Below are 19,523 nucleotides of genomic sequence, written 5' to 3' on the forward strand. Positions count from 1 at the left end.
ATTACATTTACTCACAATGTCATGACTTGATGTCACCCTATATAATAAAAATTGAAAAATGATATAGGATTCCCAATCGCTCTGCTGAAAATAAGAACAAAATATACGATTTTTGCTGATGCTTAGTAGCCTTTTTCCGTGAATACCCCCACCCTTTCCATATATAGGAACAATTCTGTCCCTGAATTCCTGTTGACTTTTCTTTATGATAAGTCGGAAGTACAATGGTGAAATGTCAAAACTACGACGATGAAAGCCAAAAGTACGATGTTGAAAAGTCAAAATAATGAAATCACGATGTTGAAAAGTTGAAAATACCATCATGAAAGTACGAAAACATTTAAACTTTTTGCCATCAAACTTTGATTGCTTCGACCTTTAAGTTTCGTGCTTTCATCATCATGGTTTATTTTTTTACTATCATACTTCAGTCAATGTTTCATTTATTCTTGAATATCGTATCGTCTTTCTTGTCTCTCCTTGTTTCGAGCATAAGATATGCGATGATGGCCCTAACGGAACACCATATTTACGGAACACCACGTGATTGTATTATGTATAACGATCAAAAGCTTTTTTATTTCAGTTTTTGTTTGACACGGAGATAAAATATCATTGTTGCGGAAAGAGGAAGTTTGGTTTAAAATCACATCATGGGTAAGTATTAAATATCAAGTTATCTTCATATACATTTATGACTGTTATAACTTCACAAGTGTCTTTGTGAATTTTGAATTTTCTGTTGTTTTTAGCTCACCAGAGCCAAAGGCTCAGGGTGAGCTATTAGGATGGGTCACCGTCCGGCGTCCGTCGTCCGTTGTCCGTAAACTTTTACTTCAAACGACATCTCCTCATAAACCGCTATGCAAATTTCATCCAAACTTCACAGGAATGTTCCTTGGGTGAAGCTCTACAAAAATTGTTCAAAGAATTGAATTCCATGCAGAACTCTGGTTGCCATGGCAACCAAAAGGAAAAACTTTAAAAATCTTCTTTTCAAAAACCAGAAGCCCTAGAGCTTAGATATTTGGTGTGAAGCATTGCCTGGTGGACCTCTACCAATTTTATTCAAATCATGACCCCGGGGTCAAAATTGACCCCGCCCCAGGGGTCACTTGATTTTACATAGAAAAATCTTAAAAAATCTTCTTCTCAAAAACCAGAAGCCCTAGAGCTTAGATATTTGACATGTAGCATTGCATAGTAGACCTCTGCTAAAGTTGTTCAAATCATGATCCCGGGGTAAAAATTGACTCCGCCCCAGGGGTCACTTGATTTTACATAAGAAAATCTTCAAAATTTTTCTAAAAATAAACCAGAAGGCCTAGAGCTTAGATATTTCACGTGTAGCATTGCCTAGTAGACCTCTACAAAATTTGTTCAAATTATGACCCCCGGGGTCAAAATTGACCCCGCCCCAGGGGTCACTTGATTTTACATAGGAAAATCTTCAAAAAATTTCTAAAAATAAACCAAAAGGCCTAGATCTTAGATATTTGACGTGTAGCATTGCCTAGTAGATTTCTACAAAATTTGTTCAAATCATGACCCCCGGGGTCAAATTGACCCCGCCCCATGGGGTTACTTGATTGTACATAGAAAAATCTTCAAAATTTTCTTAAAATAAACCTGAAGGCCTAGAGCTAAGATATTTGACATGTAGCATTGCCTAGTTGACCTCTACAAAATTTGTTCAAATCATGACCCCCGGGGTCAAAATTGATCCCGCCCCAGGGGTCACTTGATTTTACATGGAAAAATCTTTAAAAATTTTCTAAAAATAAACCAGAAGGCCTAGATCTTAGATATTTGACATGTAGCATTGCCTAGTAGACTTCTACAAAATTTGTTCAAATCATGACCCCCAGGGCCAAATTGACCCCGCCCCATGGGGTTACTTGATTGTACATAGAAAAATCTTCAAAATTTTCTAAAAATAAACCAGAAGGCTTAGAGCTTAGATATTTGACATGTAGCATTGCCTAGTGGACCTCTACAAAAGTTGTTCAAATCTTGACCCCCCAGGGTCAAATTGACCTAGCCCCAGGGGTTACTTGATTGTACATAGGGAAATCTTCATAAATTTTCTCAAAATAAACCAGAAGGTCTAGATCTTAGATATTTGATATGTAACATTTCCTAGTAGACTTCTACAAACTTTGTTCAAATCACGACCCCGGGGTAAAATTGGCCCCGCCCCAGGGGTTACTTGATTGTACATCGGAAAATCTTCCAAAAATTTCTAAAAATCATCAGTTTGACATTTGAAACATGTAGCTCATATTATTCTGGTGAGCGATCCAGGGTCATCATGACCCTCTTGTTTATTGTGTGCAAATTTGAAGAGAATCGTGACCTGCTTAAAATTATTTCTTGCATTGAAGGCTGTTCTATAGTTGCAGGGACCTTCAAATTTTTCTTAATACTTAAATAGTTGTACAATTTTTTTTTTTTTTACATTTTGTGAGTCTTTATTTTATAACATACGTGCTCGTTCCACGATTATTCTTAGGTGTAGCTAAGACTTTCTGGGAAGGGTGCGAATGTTAACCACAAATGCCTCCTTATTCAGTGGGGTATTGGTGTGTCCCACATGTTTTAAATCTGGAATATATTTCATGCAATATGACGTATATATGAGAACTTATCAGATGTGGCCTTTACCTAGGTTTGTGGCAAGTTTGGATCCACCTGACAAATGTGTATGTGGGCCTCCGTGCCGGATGGTGAAATTGACTCGCCTGCCTCGACCCGCGGATCGAAACTTCGGTTGAGATGTTGATATTTTTATCACGCGAAGAAGCTATCAAGTTGTAAATCTCAATTAAAATTGAGCAATTTTCTTTAAACCACCAAACAAGCAAAAACAACGTGGCTGTCTGATCCATATTAACTACACTTCTTAAACCCCATGTCGAACCCAAGTTTTTTCAGGACATAGAATGGCTAATATGTCATTTCGTATATGAATCAGTGCTAGCGAAGATAGTCGCTCATATGTCAGCATGTGTGCAATATATTTAATTACATGTATATGCTATTAACACTGGCAATGCACATGCTATTCTCAACAAGGTAGCAGGCTACACTTCGAATTTTGGCCCCCGTCAATATTTGTAATAATTAGAAGTTCGTGATTTTTGATGTCTGTAAGTGAGAGATAATAGGTAATATTTTTTAGAAAATTTAAGCAACTGATGTCAGTTGTAAAACTAACTGCTGCTAGCTTTGTATGAATCGATGAGTCATCTTTGCGCGGGAAATTTAAATCATAAAAGGGTTCCATGCCTGTTGATTGATACTCAGGAACATTTTTGCTATTTTGTGAAAAAAAAATCGAGATTGATGGTCCCCATTCTATAAATATCCTGTAGTTCAGTAGTGACCATTAAATTGAGAAATGCAATAAAATTGGACATGTTCCGGCAACGGAATCATTGCAGGCTGTTCAAAAATTTGAAAATTGATGATTTTGGCACTTTTAATGGATGATGTAAAACTTTCGTTTTGATAACTTTCTGTATTCTTATATGAAAATCCTGATCTTGTCATTAATTAAAAGCACAAAATATGCGCAAAATTTATAATAGGCACACCCTAGTTCTGCTCATTAGGGAAGTGCAATATTGCGATTCGCTGTACATGAAAGCCTGGCCGTGCCCAAAATTTTCGAATCTAAGTGTACCCTGCCATCTTAAGGTTAATTGTGATGCATTTTCACTATGTCATTCTGACTGGCTTAGAGCCAATTTGAAAGGGAAATCACCCTTTTTTAACCTTTGTACTGAGTGGCTTCCCCTTAAATTCCAAGAATATACAGTAGAAACTTCTTGTATAAAAGTGTTATCTTAATTTTAAAATAATTTTACATAAATGTTCCTGCAGTGACCTTCTACAATACTAATAGTGTTAATTTCTTTTGATTCGTTAAAAAACATGGCCGCGAGAAGGCGTGGTCACTTTTCATCAACACATTTCCTCCCAAACCATTGAATTTTTTTTTTTATGAAACTTTACACAAATGATCTCTGGATAGCCCTCTTTTAAAATTGTTCAAATGGTTCCGGTTCATTGAACATATGGGACTTTTTGGTTAGAAATAGGTTTTCAGCTATCAGACTTTAAAGCAGCATGCCTTCAGATTTGGCTAAAAAATAATCCTTTCTTTCAAATTCAAGTTTGGTCACATTATGAACATTAAAATATGAATTTTTGTTTCTAACGTATTTAAAAAATTCCATATCAAGAAAAAAAAAGATGACCGCGTCGGGAATCGAACGCTGGACCGCCGCGGCAAAAAAGACATTTTCCCGTTGTCGTAACCAGTAGCGCTATAGCTGAAGCAGTGAATAATTACTTCTAAATATAGATATCTATAATCGAGACAGTTTACCTGTAGTAAAAGCGTGACAAACGCTTTTCGATTTTCATCGTAAAAGGTAGTAAAAACAGCAAACTCTCATGTGTTTCCGTAACATAAAGTTTATCAGTAATTAAGTTTTAAAGCCTTCTTAAGAAATATAGCATTTATTTCAAGATATCTAAAAAATATTTTTTGTTGTTGTCGAACAGTCTGGAGGCATGCGGCTTTAAAAATCTTTCTCTCTAGAGCTTTGATATTTGGCATGTGATATAAGGGTGTGGCTGTCTACCATAATTGTCCAAGTTATTGCCCTAAGGTAAAAAAATTCCATGCTCCTGTGCGTTACATGTACTTACTGTAGACTTATAAATAAGAAACTTCAAAAAACATCTTCTCTGAATCAATTATAGGTAGTGTCTTGGCGTGTGATACATGTATCAGAGTTATAATGTCTACCATAACTGTTCAAATTATTGTCCTAAGTTCAAAAATGTGTGTGTCACATTTATAATATACTTTATTAGGCTAACATAGAAGAAATCTAACTTTGTACATGTATCATTATAGTGCATAACCACACTTTAAGCCTTGTACACGGGTGAGCGCTTTAGAATCAATGACCTTCTCCGTTAAATAGATACGTTTGCATATTATGCATTTTCTATTTTAGCGTCGACAAGCGGCGGCGTCAAGATGAAAAAGAGCATCCGCTACTCACGGATGAAACAACCGCCACTCATTAAACAGTTAAAGGGAATTTTATCTGAATACCCGGATGGTGGTCAAATACTTAAGGTAACATTTTTAACAATTTTAACTGATGCATTTATATCCCAGCGCAATAATTATGTACTGAAGGAGAGAAAATATTTAAGCGGCCCTTGAGCTCAGTCGTTATTCCGAGACCCATGATCTCAGTTGGTATTCCGAAACCGCAAGTATTCCAAAACCCCAGGTATTCCGAAACCCCAGCAGCTTATTAACGGTATTTTGAGGTCCCGGAAGCTCAGTCGGTATTCCGGAGCCCTGGTAGTTTAGACGGTATTTCGATGCCCCAGTAGCTCAGGCAGTATTCCTAGGTTCCGATAGCTCTTTCGAGTTTCAAATTTCCGGTAGTTCAGTCGGTTATCCGTCCTGGTGTCTCAGTTGGTATTCCGAAGAATGTCTGGTAGCTCAGTCGGCATTCCGAAGTCCGGTAGCTCTGGCGGTATTCCGAGGTCCGGTAGTTCAGTCGGTATTCCGAAGCTCTTATTACTCAGTTTATGATAGCTCAGTTGGATTTCCAAGGCCCAAGTAGCTTAGTCGATATTCCGAGGCCGCGTAAGTTCAGTCGATATTCCAAAGCCCTGGTTGATCCGTCGGTATTTTGAAGCCTTTTCAGCTCTGTCGTATTCCGAGACCACAGAAGCTCCGTTGGTATTCCAAAGCCCATGAAGGTCAGTTGGTATTCCAAAGGCCTTGTAGATCAGCGGGTTTTCCGAGGTCCCAGTAGCTGCATCGAGTTTCATATTCCCGGTAGCTCAGTCTGTATTTCGAAGTCCTGGTTGCTCTACTGGTATTCCGAAGAATATCTGGTAGCTCAGTCGGCATTCCGAAGCCCCGGTAGCTCTGGCGGTATTCCGAGGTTCGGTAGTTCAGTCGGTATTCCGAAGCCCCCGTAGCTTAGTCTTTATACTAAATTCCCGGTAACTCAGGCGGTATTCAGAGGTTCGGTAGTTCAGTCAGTATTCCGAAGCCCTTGTAACTCAGTTTACGATATCTCCGTCGGTTTTCCAAGGCCCACGTAGCTTAGTCTTTATACTAAATTCCCGGTAACTCAGGCGGTATTCAGAGGTTCGGTAGTTCAGTCGGTATTCCGAAGCCCTTGTAACTCAGTTTACGATATCTCCGTCGGTTTTCCAAGGCCCACGTAGCTTAGTCTTTATACTAAATTCCCGGTAACTCAGGCGGTATTCAGAGGTTCGGTAGTTCAGTCGGTATTCCGAAGCCCTTGTAACTCAGTTTCCGATATCTTTTCCAAGACCCAAGTAGCTTAGCCGAGGCGGTATTCGGAAACCCAAATAGCTAAGTCGGTATTCCGAGGTCCAGTAGCGCAGTTCGTTTTCCTAAACTCGGGCGGCTCAATCGGTATTCCGATAGCCGGTAGCTCAGGCAGTATTCCGAAGCCCTGCTAGCTCAGTCGGCATTCCGAAGCCCCGGTAGCTCTGGCGGTATTCCGAGGTTCGGTAGTTCAGTCGGTATTCCGAAGCCCTTGTAACTCAGTTTACGATATCTCAGTCGGTTTTCCAAGGCCCACGTAGCTTAGTCTTTATACTAAATTCCCGGTAACTCAGGCGGTATTCAGAGGTTCGGTAGTTCAGTCGGTATTCCGAAGCCCTTGTAACTCAGTTTACGATATCTCAGTCGGTTTTCCAAGGCCCACGTAGCTTAGTTTTTATACTAAATTTCGGGTAACTCAGGCGGTATTCAGAGGTTCGGTAGTTCAGTCGGTATTCCGAAGCCCTTGTAACTCAGTTTCCGATATCTTTTCCAAGACCCAAGTAGCTTAGCCGATATTCTGAGTTCCCGGTAGCTCAGGCGGTATTCGGAAACCCAAATAGCTCAGTCGGTATTCCGAGGTCCAGTAGCGCAGTTCGTTTTCCTAAACTCTGGCAGCTCAATCGGTATTCCGACAGCCGGTAGCTCAGGCAGTATTCCGAAGCCCTCTTAGCTTAGTCGGCAGTCCGAGGCCCCGGAAGCTCAGTTAGTATTCCAAAGCCCTGGTTGATCCGTCGGTGTTCTGAAGCGTTTTCAGCTTTGTCGTATTCCGAGGCCCCGGATGCTTCGTTAGTATTCCAAAGTTCCGACAGCTCAGTCGTTATTCCTAGGCCCTTGGAGGTCAGTTAGTATTCCAAAGGTCCGGCAGATCAGTCGATTTTCCAAAGTCCCAGTAGCTTAGTCGATATTTCGAGTTCCTGGTAGCTCAGGCGGTATTTGGAAACTCAAATACATCTTTTAGATCAGTCGGTATTCCGAAGCCCTTGTAGCTCAGTTTACGATAGCTCAGTCGGTTTTCCAAGGCCAAGGTAGCTTAGTCAATATTCCGAGTTCCCGGTAGCTCAGGCGGTATTCAGAAAGCCAAATACCCAAGTCGGTAGCGCAGTTTGTATTTTAAAGCCCTGGTATCTCAATCGAAATTCCGACGTCCGGTAGCTTAGGCAGTATTCCGAAGCCCAAGTAGCTTAATCGGCATTCCGAGGCCGCGGAAGCTCAGGCGATATTTCAATGTCCTGGTTGATCCGTCGGTATTTTGAAGCCTTTTCACGTTGCCGTATTCCGAAGCCCCGACAGCTCAGTCGTTATACCTAGACACTGAAAGTTATTCATAGACCCTTGAAGATCAGTTGGGATTCCAAAGGCCCGGTAGGTCAGTGAGTATTCCGAGGCCCCGATAGTTCAGTCCGTGCTACGAGAACCCGGTTGATCAGTTGCTATTCTAAGGCTTTAGTTGTTCAGTCAGTATTCCAAGGCCCCGGTTGACCAGTTGTATTCCGAAACCCCAAACATTTAGTCGGTATTCCGAGTTGGTATTCCGAAGCCCCGCTAACTCAGTCAGTATTCTGAGGCCCTTATAGATAAGTCGATATTCCGAGGTCCCGGTAGATCAGATTTTATTCTCAAGCCCTGGTAAATCAGATTTTTTTTCTCAAGCCCCGGTAGCTCAGTCAGTATTTCGAGGCCCATTTGGTTCAGTCAGTATTCTGAGGCCCCGGTTGATCAGTTGGTATTTCGAACCCCTCGTAGTTCAATAAGTATTCCGAGGCCGCGGTAGATCAGTTGATATTCCGAATCCACGATAGCTTAGTCAGTATTCCGAAGCCCTGATAGATCAGTGGGCATTTCAAGACCCCGGTAGTTCAGTTGGTACTACGAGACACCGGTTGACGAGTTGGTATTCCGAAGCCCCAGTAGTTAAGTCATTATTCCGAAAGTCCTTTCGTCCAGTCAACCAACTGGTATTCCGAAGCCCCGGTAGTTGAGTCAGTATTCCGAAGACTCTGTCGTTCAGTCAGTATTCCAAGCCCCCAGCAGATCAGGTGGTATTCCGAAGTCCCGGTACCTCAATCAGTATTCAGAAGACCTCGTGGTTCAGTCAATTTTCCGAGGCCCCGGTAGATCAGTTCGTATTCCGAACCCCGATAGTTCAGTCAGTATTCCGAGACACCGGACTTTCTGTTGGTGTTGTGAAGGCCCGGTAGTTCAGTCAGTATTCTGAGGCCCCGGTAGATCAGTCAGTATTCTGAGGCCCTGGTAGATAAGTCGACATTCCGAGGTCCCGGTAGATCAGATTTTATTCTCAGGGCCCGGTAGCTCAGTCAGTACTCCAAGGTCCCTGTGGTTCAGTCAGTATTCTGAGGCCTCGGTTGATCAACTGGTATTCCGAACCCCCGGTAGTTAAATCAGTGTGCCAAAGCCCCAGAAGGTGAGATGTTATTACAAATGCCCGGTAGCTTAGTCAGTATTCCGAGGCCTTGGTAGATCAGTGGGTATTCCAAGGTCCCAGTAGTTCAGTCAGTATTCCGAGGCCCCGGTTGACCAGTTGGTATTCTGCAGCCCCGGTGTTTGGGTCATTATGCTGAAGGCCCTGTCCTTCAGTCGATGAAGTGGTATTCCGAAGCTCCGGTAGTTGAGTCAGTAATCCGAATGTCCTGTCGTTCAGTCAGTATTCCAAGGCCCCGGTAGATCAGGTGGTATTCTCATGTCCCGGTAGCTCAGTCAGTATTCCGAGGCCTTTGTGGTTAAGTCCGTCTTCAGAGGCCCCGGTAGATCAGTTAGTATTCCGAAGTCCCAGTAGTTCATTTAGTTTTCCGAGGCCCCAGATGATTTGTTGGTATTCCGAAGGCCCGATAGTTCAGTCAATATTCTGAGGTCTCGGTTGATCATTTGATATACGAAAGCCCCGGTAGTTAAAGCCTTGGTCGGTACGTTGGTATTCTGAGGTATCGGTAGATCAGTTGTATTCCGAAGTCTTTGTAGCTCAGTCAGTATTCCGAGGCCCTGGTAGATCAGTTGGTATTCCGAGGCCCAGGTAATTCTGTCAGTATTCCGAGGCTACGACAGATAAGTCGATATTCCGAGGTCCCGGTAGATCAGTTGGTATTTTTAAGTAGCTCAGTCAGTATTCCGAAGCCCCTGTGGTTCAGTCAGTTTTCAAAGGTCCCGGTAGATCAGTTAGTATTCCGAAGCTCCGGTAGCTCAATCGGTATTCCGAGTCCCTTGTGCTTAAGTTAGTATTCCGCTGCCCCAATGACCAGTTGGTATTCCGGAGCCCAAGTAGTTCAGTCAGTTTTCCGAGGCCCCGGTAGATCAGTTCGTATTCCGAAGCCCCGATAGTTCAGTCAGTATTCCGAAGCCCCGGTAGTTTTGTTGGTATTCTGAAGGCCCTGTAGGTCAGTATTCTGATGCCTCGGTTGATCATTTGGTTTACAAAAGCCCCGGTAGTTGAGTCAATATTACGAGGGCATAATAGATAAGTTGGTATTCTGAGGTCCCGGTAGATCAGTGTGTATTCCAAAGCCTTCGTAGCTCTGTTTCTATTCCGAGACCCCGGTAGTTCAGCCAGTATTTTGAGACCCCGGTAGAGAAGTCAGTATTTCGAAGCCCCAGTAGTGCATCAGTATTCCGAGACCTCGTTAGATAAGTTAAAATTTCGAAATCCTAGTAGTTCAGTCAGTATTCTGAGGCCCTGGTTGATCAGTTGGTATTCCGAAGCCCCAGTAGTTTATTCGGTAGTTCAAGGACATAGTTGACAATTTGATATTCCGAGATCCCGCTTGATCACTGGGCATTTCGGTGCTCCGATAGCTCAGTCAGTATTCTGAAGCCCTGGTAGATTAGTCGGTATTCTGAGGTAAATCAGTTGGTATTACGTAATTCATGGTAGTTCAGTCGGTTTTCCGAAGCCCCGGTAAGTCAGTTGGTATTCCGAAGCCCCAGTAGTTTATTCGGTAGTTCGAGGACATAGTTGACAATTTGATATTCCGAGATCCCGCTTGATCACTGGGTATTCCGGTGCTCCGATTGCTCAGTCAGTATTCTGAAGCCCTGGTAGATAAGTCGGTATTCTGAGGTAAATCAGTTGGTATTACATAATCCATGGTAGTTCAGTCAGTTTTCCGAAGCCCCGGTAAGTCAGTTGGTATTCCGAAACCCCAGTAGTTTATTCGTAGTTCGAGGACATAGTTGACAATTTGATATTCCGAGATCCCGCTTGATCACTGGGTATTCCAGTGCTCCGATTGCTCAGTTAGTATTCTGAAGCCCTGGTAGATAAGTCGGTATTATGAGGTAAATCAGTTGGTATTACGTAATCCATGGTAGTTCAGTCAGTTTTCCGAAGCCCCGGTAAGTCAGTTGGTATTCCAACATCCCTGTAGATCAGTCAGTATTCCAAGGTCCTGGTTCATAAGTTGGTATTCCGAGCGGAAGTAAAATTCAAGTGGTTTTTCGAAGCCCTCGAAGCTCAGGTGGTATCGGTGTGGCAGTCGGTATTTCGATTCCTCGATAGCTAAGTCGGTATTTCGAGTCCCTAGTAACTCTGTCGGTTTTTCGCGGCCCCAATAACTAGGTCGGTATTCCAAGGCTACGGTAGCTCAGGCGGTTTTCCAAGGCCCGGTGGCCCTGTCATAGTTCCGAGGTCTAAATACCTCAGTCGTAGGAAAGTCGGCATTCCGAAGTCTTTGTTTGCTCAAGTGGTATTCCGAGGGCTCAGTAGCTCAGATGTTATTCTGAGTTTCCGATTGCTCAGTCGGTTTTCCATGGTCTCAGTAGTTAAATATGTATTCTGGGTATTCAAACAATTGTTCAGACCTTTACTAGTTACTTAACTAAAGTACTTCTGAAGAACGGTGCTTGAAAGCTTAAAACAAACCCCAGAAGCAACATCAGCAGCAGGAAAATCTTATGAATGATGTATTTATACGTGTCCTTCAGGAGCTGATTCAAAATGCCGAGGATGCAGGCGCCAGAGAAGTCAAGATCCTGCACGACAACAGAAGAATTAATCAGACGCCGAGCGAGGACTCGAGCGATGGAAGCGAGACAACTCCTCTGTACACAAAATTTTTCAAGGTAAGAATCAATGTAGAGTGCACACCATTGAATTTATCAAAATAAGAATTGCAAACAATTCAATGAATGCACCACTGGAAAACTCCTTTAAATACTTACCGTTCTGTAAAGAAATAAATAATGGGAATGTAGCTTACATAGATTGTTAAACCTGTTTGTTGTTGAAAAACAGTGTCTGGTATTTAACTTTTGCATATAAACGTTGGCGCAAATGCTAAGGTCAGTGTCACACTTGCTGATTAAAGATATATAGTACACAAATCACCATACCTATACACTGTATGCATGTCCCAGTTTCATAGGTCAAGGTCACACTGAAAAGCAAAAGATTTTACACCCTTTTTAGCTCGACTATACGAAGTATGGAGAGCTGTCCTACTCAACCTGGCGTCTGCGTCGGCGTCCTTCCGCGTCCGCATCTTGGTTAAAGTTTTAATGTACTCTCTTTATCTCTGTAATTACTTGATGCATTTGTTCTAAACTTAAAACAGTTATTCCTTATCATCACCCACATCATATGGCACAAGGGCCATAACTCTCACACCATTATTTCATGAACTATCTCCCTTTTTACTTAGAATTTTAGGTTAACATTCGAATGCTTTTTCACACGTTCTGAAGTTATTACTTAATGGATTTGATTCAGCCTTAAAATAATTATTGCACATTATCAACAACATCATATGAAACAAATTCCATAACTCCGCCACACATTTTGAATGAATGATGCCCCTTTTACTTAGGTTTTAAGGTTATATCTGATGCATTTTCACTCTGTCTCTGCTATTACAGAGAGGACTTAATTCAGACTTAAAGCAGATATTTCACATTATCAACCACACCATATAGAGTAAGGTCCATAACTCTGGCACCAGTATTTCACGAATCATCCCCTGTTTAACTTTAAATTTCAGATTAAAGTTGTGATGCACTTCCGCTTTATCTTAGTTTTTAGTAAACGGGTTTGAATCAACCACATGATATGGCACAAGGTTCATAACTCTATCACAATGTTTTTTTTAAATTATGCACCCCCTGTTACGTATTATTTAAGAGCGCACTGCAACAGCTCTTGTTCCTTACCTAGCAATCAAGTTTGAATTCATGGAGAGATATTCAAATAACTTGGCACAGACATTCAACACAACAAAACAGTGTATCATGTGTAAAGAGTCCAGACCCAGGCTTAAAGTCAAGGTCATACTTATAGGTAAATTTATACAAGGTAGTTTTTCTCTTTTCTGTATGAAACATTTTTATGCACTGATGAATATTAAAAGCTTGGCAAAATATTCAGCAGGCATAAACAATTTGTCGACTCCTAACTCAAAGGGCAATTTCACGTGCAGCCGTACACGTTCAAGTAAACTTGTAAATTTTGAACGCATATATTTAAGGACTTACAGTATGAATATTGATAAAAGTATTCTGACAATATCTGTGATAGAAGTTCATTATTTATTGGGATATATTTCATTACATCATTTACTTTTTTTAAGATCAATAAACATGTAAAACAAAACTAATGAATATAATACACCGCAGTACCGATCTTTAGTTTTGAACAAGATTTACTGCTATTGGCCCCACCCCAGTAACGTATCCGAAAAGATTTACTGCATTTTGTACATAGTTACCTGCTTGTGATGAAATTGCAACATAGCTTTGTTATGTCTTCAAATTAACGTCATGCTCTTAAATATTTATATCCCCCATATTGAACATGAAACGTCACTAGATACAAGATTAAGGTAGCACAAGGATGTTAGTTACCAAATTGTTCAAAATCATATCCGCTTCATGTATTTAAACCTCTGGGAAGACTTTCACGAAAGTAAGAGGAATTTTGTAGCTTATCTGAACGACACAGTTGGCCCTGATCAAGTTGAAAGTCAAGACCACATTTGGCGGTCAATGATCAAATAGCTTATATCCCTGTCTACCCTCTGGAAAGATTTTCATAAAATTTGTACAAAGTGTCAGTCTCATCCAAACGACATAAAGAAAGCACAACCCATATGGTCTAAAGTCAAGGTCACACTTAGAAAACAAAAACCAAATGGCTTAAATTTGTGTTTGCTCGTTTTTGTTGCTTAACCACTTGAAAGACTTTTATAAATTAGCTCCAAGAGAACTTGAAAAATATAAAGCCCTGCTATCTGCGTCCAGGGTCAAGGTCACACTCGAATGCCAAAGGTCATGATCACAACAGTTCATCGAACGTATTGTGTCACTTTAGATATTTGAGAATAATATTTTATGGAATGTTTTTTTTGTAAAGGGCCCAGCACTGTGTGTGTATAATGACGCTGTTTTCACCGAGAACGACTGGGAAGGTATACAGATGATTTATAGCAGTGTGAAGGAAGAAGATCCACTCAAAGTTGGAAGGTTTGGACTCGGATTCAAGTCGGTTTTCCACATTACAGGTAATGCATTTTACTTATACCTAGACAAAATCATGTGAATAACTACTTTATTAAATTGTAAAATTTAAATTCATGGAGATTTAATATACATGTATATAACTATGAAAAAAGTGACTTGCTAACAGACTTGATAACGGAATTTTTTGACGGATGAACTGTGTTTTAACCTTTACTACCTCCAATTTTCTCCTTTTATAAACTAAATTCCACTACTTACAAATTACATTTTTACAAACACAAAACAATATCCAGGCTATTCTCCTTTCAGGTCATACTACCTCCTATGGAACCTTTTTTATTTTTTCAGATGAACTATTTTAAGGTTTAGCTATAAGAATAGATGTATAATCCAGCTTCCGTCGTCCATCGTCCTAGGACATTTTTACTTGAACATCTTCTCTAAAACTACACAACTACAGGAGCTGAAAGTAGAAATAGCATTAAACTACTTTTTTATGAACTGCTGTACGGAATTTTCACCAAACTTGGTCCGTTGCATCATTATAAGGTCCTCTCCTAGTTTGTGCTCAAATTAGAGCAGCGGCCACTTGAGGGGGGCAAACAACTTTAATAGACTTCTTCTCAAAAACAAATGAAAGGATCTTCATAAAACTTTGTCTGTAGCACCGTTGTGAGGTTCTTCTCAAACTTTTTTAAATGGGGCACTTCATCCATTTTAGGGGCCACTAAAACTTCAATAGTAGAAAAAATCCACTTATGGACCTTTTGATGGATTTTCATCAACTTGGTCTATAGCACCATGGTAAGGTTTTCTCCCAAATTTGTTCAAATGCTTCTGCTTGGTCCATTATAGGGGGACAAAAAATCTTTAAGATTATTCTAATGATAATGCATGTTCGGGTTTTTAATATTTCTCTAATAAAATATTTCCAAAAATAAGAGTAAAGGGCATAGGCAAACCCAAGGTCTCACTTGGAGGTCAAAGTTCAGTAGTTTTGTTTTCACTGCAGCTAGTAACTTTGTCATAACTTTACTTATTTTCTTATGTTTTGGCACAAATGTTCCCCATAATGAATACAATTGTTACGCACATAACCCAGACACATTGCAAAGTGATACACTTAGCCGTACTTATTCCCCATAAAGAGACAACATGACACACGTATGACTTCGACCCCATGCTTAAAGGTCAAGGCTACATTCAAGGTCAAAAGTGATATTTCCCGGTGCGGCCCGTAACTCTGTCATCCAACAAAGTTGAAAAAATATGTGTATGTCCACGGGTAACTTTAATGTAGGTATTACACAGTGTATGTAATTGTTACAGCATGTTCAGGTAGTTTTAATCAATCTTACAGATCGTATGTCGGTTTCTGGCTTAAATGGACCATATGATATTTACTAATCTGTCCTGCTTTAGTTGCGAACAGACGTATACAATACAACTGAAAAGATACATGTAGTTCTATGGAACAAACAAGATTGTAACATTTCAGACTTCCCTTGTGTCATCAGTGGCGACAGAGTACTCTTGATTGACCCTCAACAACCTACAGAAAAGGTTAATGCTACCCTTGACCTTTGTGCTTTAGAAGATTATAGTGAAGAAGGGCTAGATGCAGAAGCGTTCTGGAATGCCTTAGAAAACACGTTTGGCCTGTGTAAAAGTATGCTGGGAGAAGATGGTTTCCAAGGAACACTGTTTTGGTTCCCGCTTCGTGAAAAGACTTCCGAACTATCAGAAACACTGTACAGTGAGACAAAGGTAAACACTTTATTTGACTCCTTTAAACTGGAAGCTTCAAATATTTTACTTTTTCTTAAGAATGTCGAACAAATATCATTGCATTTCCGAGACAACGAAACACCAATAAAAGAAACACTTAAAACCGAAATTGAAGACCAGGATGGTACAGTAAGACACACACGAAGCGCGTTTAAAGGACATATAGAGGACGTAAATTCAACCTCTGAAAGCGCTGATGTACATTCAACGTTACGAATGGTTATACATACGTCATTTAAAGATACAATTAAAAGTCAAGAATGGCTGGTTGTAAACTACTTTATACGAGAAAGTGCATCTGAAGGCTTTAGACATTTGATACATGACAGAAACCTCGGATACAGCCCGTATGTCGGAGTAGCGAGCCCGCTAAATGGAATGTCAGAAGAATTTGAGGGACATGTTTTTTGTTTTCTGCCATTGCCGAGGGAAGGTGAAAGATTGACAGGGTTACCAGTACATGTGAATGGGTTCTTCGCGCTTAGCCAAAATAGACACCATATGAAGTGGGAGACCGAAGAACAGGAAGGAAAGCAAATAGATGACAAGTCTATTTTGTGGAACAAAGCTCTAATTGGAGAAGCCCTCCCAAAAGCATATGAAATGTTAGTATTAGAAGCTATCAGAATTGCAGAGAAGAACTCAAACGAAGAAGCTTTTGTAACAGCGGCATACAACGCAATGCCTGTATGCCAAAACTCGACAAGAAAAACGCACAAAAGGTGGATGATGCTCGAAAATAAACTTTACGAAAAGCTCGGAAACAGAAATATAGTTTATGCGGTGCAGACAGACGAGTGGATTGCATTAAGCAAAGCAATCTTTTCAACGTTTAGGACATTGCCCGGGAATGAAATTGATACTTCAGTGCAAGAGACAGTCACTAAATGTTTGCATAAAATTGGCTTGAAATACGCTAAATTGCCAAACTCATTGTTTGACACAATGCAGATGCATTTTCCATACATGAAGGACCTAACACCTTCATCCTTAGTGGTTCATTTACAGGAACGAAAACAATACAGAGAAATGACCTGTGAGGACAAAATACAAACTTTGGCCTATTTGCTACTAGAGGAAGGGAATTCGGTCAATATTAGACACTTAGAGCTTTTACCTTTGGCCTCTAACCATTGGACTGTATTTAATAAAACAAATGATCCTGTGTACCTGTGTACAGATAAAGCTGTGAAGATGTTTCCGGGCTTAGAGGACAAACTTGTTATGGAATCAAGAAAGCTTGGAGCGCAACTGTCGGAGAAGATTGAAAACATTTGCAAATCAGGTGAATTTATTCTTAAATTTTATATAAGTTGATTTTAAGTTTGCACACCGCTTTAAAACGTTTCTTTTTATACCCTCAATGTATCTATTGCGCAATACATCTATTTGTCTGTTAGCCATTTTGATTCAGTTCAGTCACTTTAGTATATTTTGGTCTATGATCCTCGTACTTGATATGATATGTTCATTAGCCCTATTGATTTTGAGATCGGCTGGACCAAGTGCAAAGTCACAATGACTGTTTGACATCATAACAATCAATAACTTAGAATGATTTAACCTACGATGCTCGAACTTATTATCCACATTGCTCATGGGCATTTCATCATTTACGTAAATTGTGAGGACTGTGGATCAAAGGTCATTATTACCGTGACTGTTAACAATCAATAGTCACCACTTAATATATTAAGAACTAAATAAACCAAGATCCTCAAACTTTGCAAGTGTATGCATATACTTTACTGTCTTCGTCAGTAGGTCAGATGCCCAGGTTGCAGGGACTGTTAGTACAAAAACAATATCCACACACTATCTTATGTATACATTGACCCACGACCTTCAATTTGGTAGGGACATTTCTCATAGGTAGTGAATCACTCCTTTTCACTATTAAACTAGTTGGTCTTAGATAAAGGTCACAGCGACTGTTATAAAATAATCTGTTTGCTGAATATCTTGAGAACCCCAATGACTTAGGATATGTTATTAGCCGGGCACATTACACATACATGTAGGTAGTGAATGCTTCTTGTTTATTTTGAGGGCATATAATTAATGCTCACGGTAACACTGAATGTACAGATACCGTTTCTTCTCAACATTTGTAGAGTAATTTGAATTACGGCCCTAATCTTCATAGGCACATTGTAAGTGTTGCGCGTTTGTTTATAACTGTGTCGGTGCAACGTTAAACCGAATAAAATAAATAAAATAAATTGTTTATATAAAGTTAACAAATACCCTTTTCTGAATATTGAGGAAATATAATGTTAACATGTCTCCCCGTATTCACACTGGGTTTTGTCCGTCAGCAGATCATTCCGATACAAAATCATATTTGCTCTCTGCCTTTTTACATCTTGAATAAATACTTTAACATATCAAGACTTATACCAGGAGCATTTGAAAGGTGCCAACCTCTTTTGCCAAGGAGTCAGTAAATGCGGTATCCAGCGTGCACAAACTTTAAAGCCTTTCTTTTAAAATCAGAAGAACCGCTGACGAATTAAGGCTCGAAGTATCTGCTCCGCTGTGCATCTTGCATCTTTCTCGATTATTACTTTCACAGTATCCATGTCTTTCTCACACGCAGTAGTCAGAGGGCATCTAGCTATAGGATGGACCTAATCTTTGGTACTGGTTCTCCCTTCTTTTAAGGGAGATACCAATCGGGCAATAGTACAGTATGACATTGCAATGTCCCCGTACAATTTTTCCAAGACTGCTTAAATTTCTGATGCTCCGATGCCAAGCAGTCCGTGTATGTTCAATACGCCCTCTGCTCTCGAAAGTTGCAGATGGATTCAGCCATTTTTCTAGTTAGCTAGTATAATATACTGCATGAGATTTTGCATGTGTAATTTCCGGTCAGTTGGACAGAAAAATCAATACTCTTTTCATTGATATGCCACACTTATGAGTGCACATGGAAATGGTGAAAATACTGAACTGTTACCACTACTTTTCAAATGCTCCTCGTAGTTACTACTCACTGTATTACCACAAAGAAGCTACATTATACATCAACTATCCGCTATGTTGGTGCAAAGTCAAGGCTATGCGATAAAATTAAAATGTTGTTTATCATGACCGTTCCGTATGATTAAGACCCATAAATGATTTGAATATCTTGGCTCAAATATTAGTCATAATTGGCCAGTTTTTCAACTCTAGCACTAAGAAAGGCTCAAACCAGTATTAGTTAAGCCATCGCTCAACCTTGTTTTCTAACGGATTTTTACTAATACACGGCGGGTATATTTGCGATGTATTAGCCAAGCCTTGGTCACACACTATGAACATGTAGATACAGTCATCGGACCGTTTCGCTGTATTTTTTCATATATAAAACGTGTTAGTTTGGTGATTTACTGCTTTCGAAATATAAATTCTCATAGAAATCACAGAAAAATACAAAGACACATTAAAACATAAAAGCATTAGCGCCCGTCCAATGAATGAAAAAAAAAAATATTTGCTTGGAAAAAGGTGAATTTATTTCAAGGTAAGCATTCCTATGTTTGTTCATTGTCTTATTGTTTTCATTATTCCTAAATGTTCCACCTTTCATGTACAAAACACGTGCAATATGCACTTGTAATTAGGAATGCATTTGTAAATTTAAATCAATAGTACAGATACTCAAATTGCACTTGCAAATGCATGAATTTCAAAATCCACACGTCATTGAAAGGAGACGTATATGTTCACCTACATATTTGTGCGTTACATGTACTTATAATTAATTACATGAACTTATATATTTGTGCTTGCACGTATATTTTGAAACGTGTACAAACGTAGCTAAAATTGAAGAGTTGAATCTGTTACATTTTAAGCTCGACTTTTCGAATAAAAAGAAGAGCCG

At 39.9% G+C, this 19,523-nt stretch overlaps 1 protein-coding gene across 1 annotated transcript in view; it reads left to right on the forward strand.

Annotated features, from left to right (window-relative positions):
- The window catches only part of LOC123549491 (sacsin-like), a 53,108-nt gene that overhangs the window by 9,309 nt on the left and 24,276 nt on the right, over window positions 1-19,523 (forward strand). The window contains exons 2-6 of the mRNA XM_053545301.1: window positions 587-657; window positions 5,034-5,158; window positions 11,336-11,473; window positions 13,755-13,902; window positions 15,360-16,934. Coding sequence (XP_053401276.1) covers window positions 654-657; window positions 5,034-5,158; window positions 11,336-11,473; window positions 13,755-13,902; window positions 15,360-16,934 — 1,990 coding nt within the window. The 5' untranslated portion in view covers window positions 587-653. The remainder of the gene's footprint in view (window positions 1-586; window positions 658-5,033; window positions 5,159-11,335; window positions 11,474-13,754; window positions 13,903-15,359; window positions 16,935-19,523) is intronic.

The sequence above is a fragment of the Mercenaria mercenaria genome, chromosome 6 (assembly GCF_021730395.1).
Source record: "Mercenaria mercenaria strain notata chromosome 6, MADL_Memer_1, whole genome shotgun sequence".
NCBI classification, from domain to species: domain Eukaryota; kingdom Metazoa; phylum Mollusca; class Bivalvia; order Venerida; family Veneridae; genus Mercenaria; species Mercenaria mercenaria.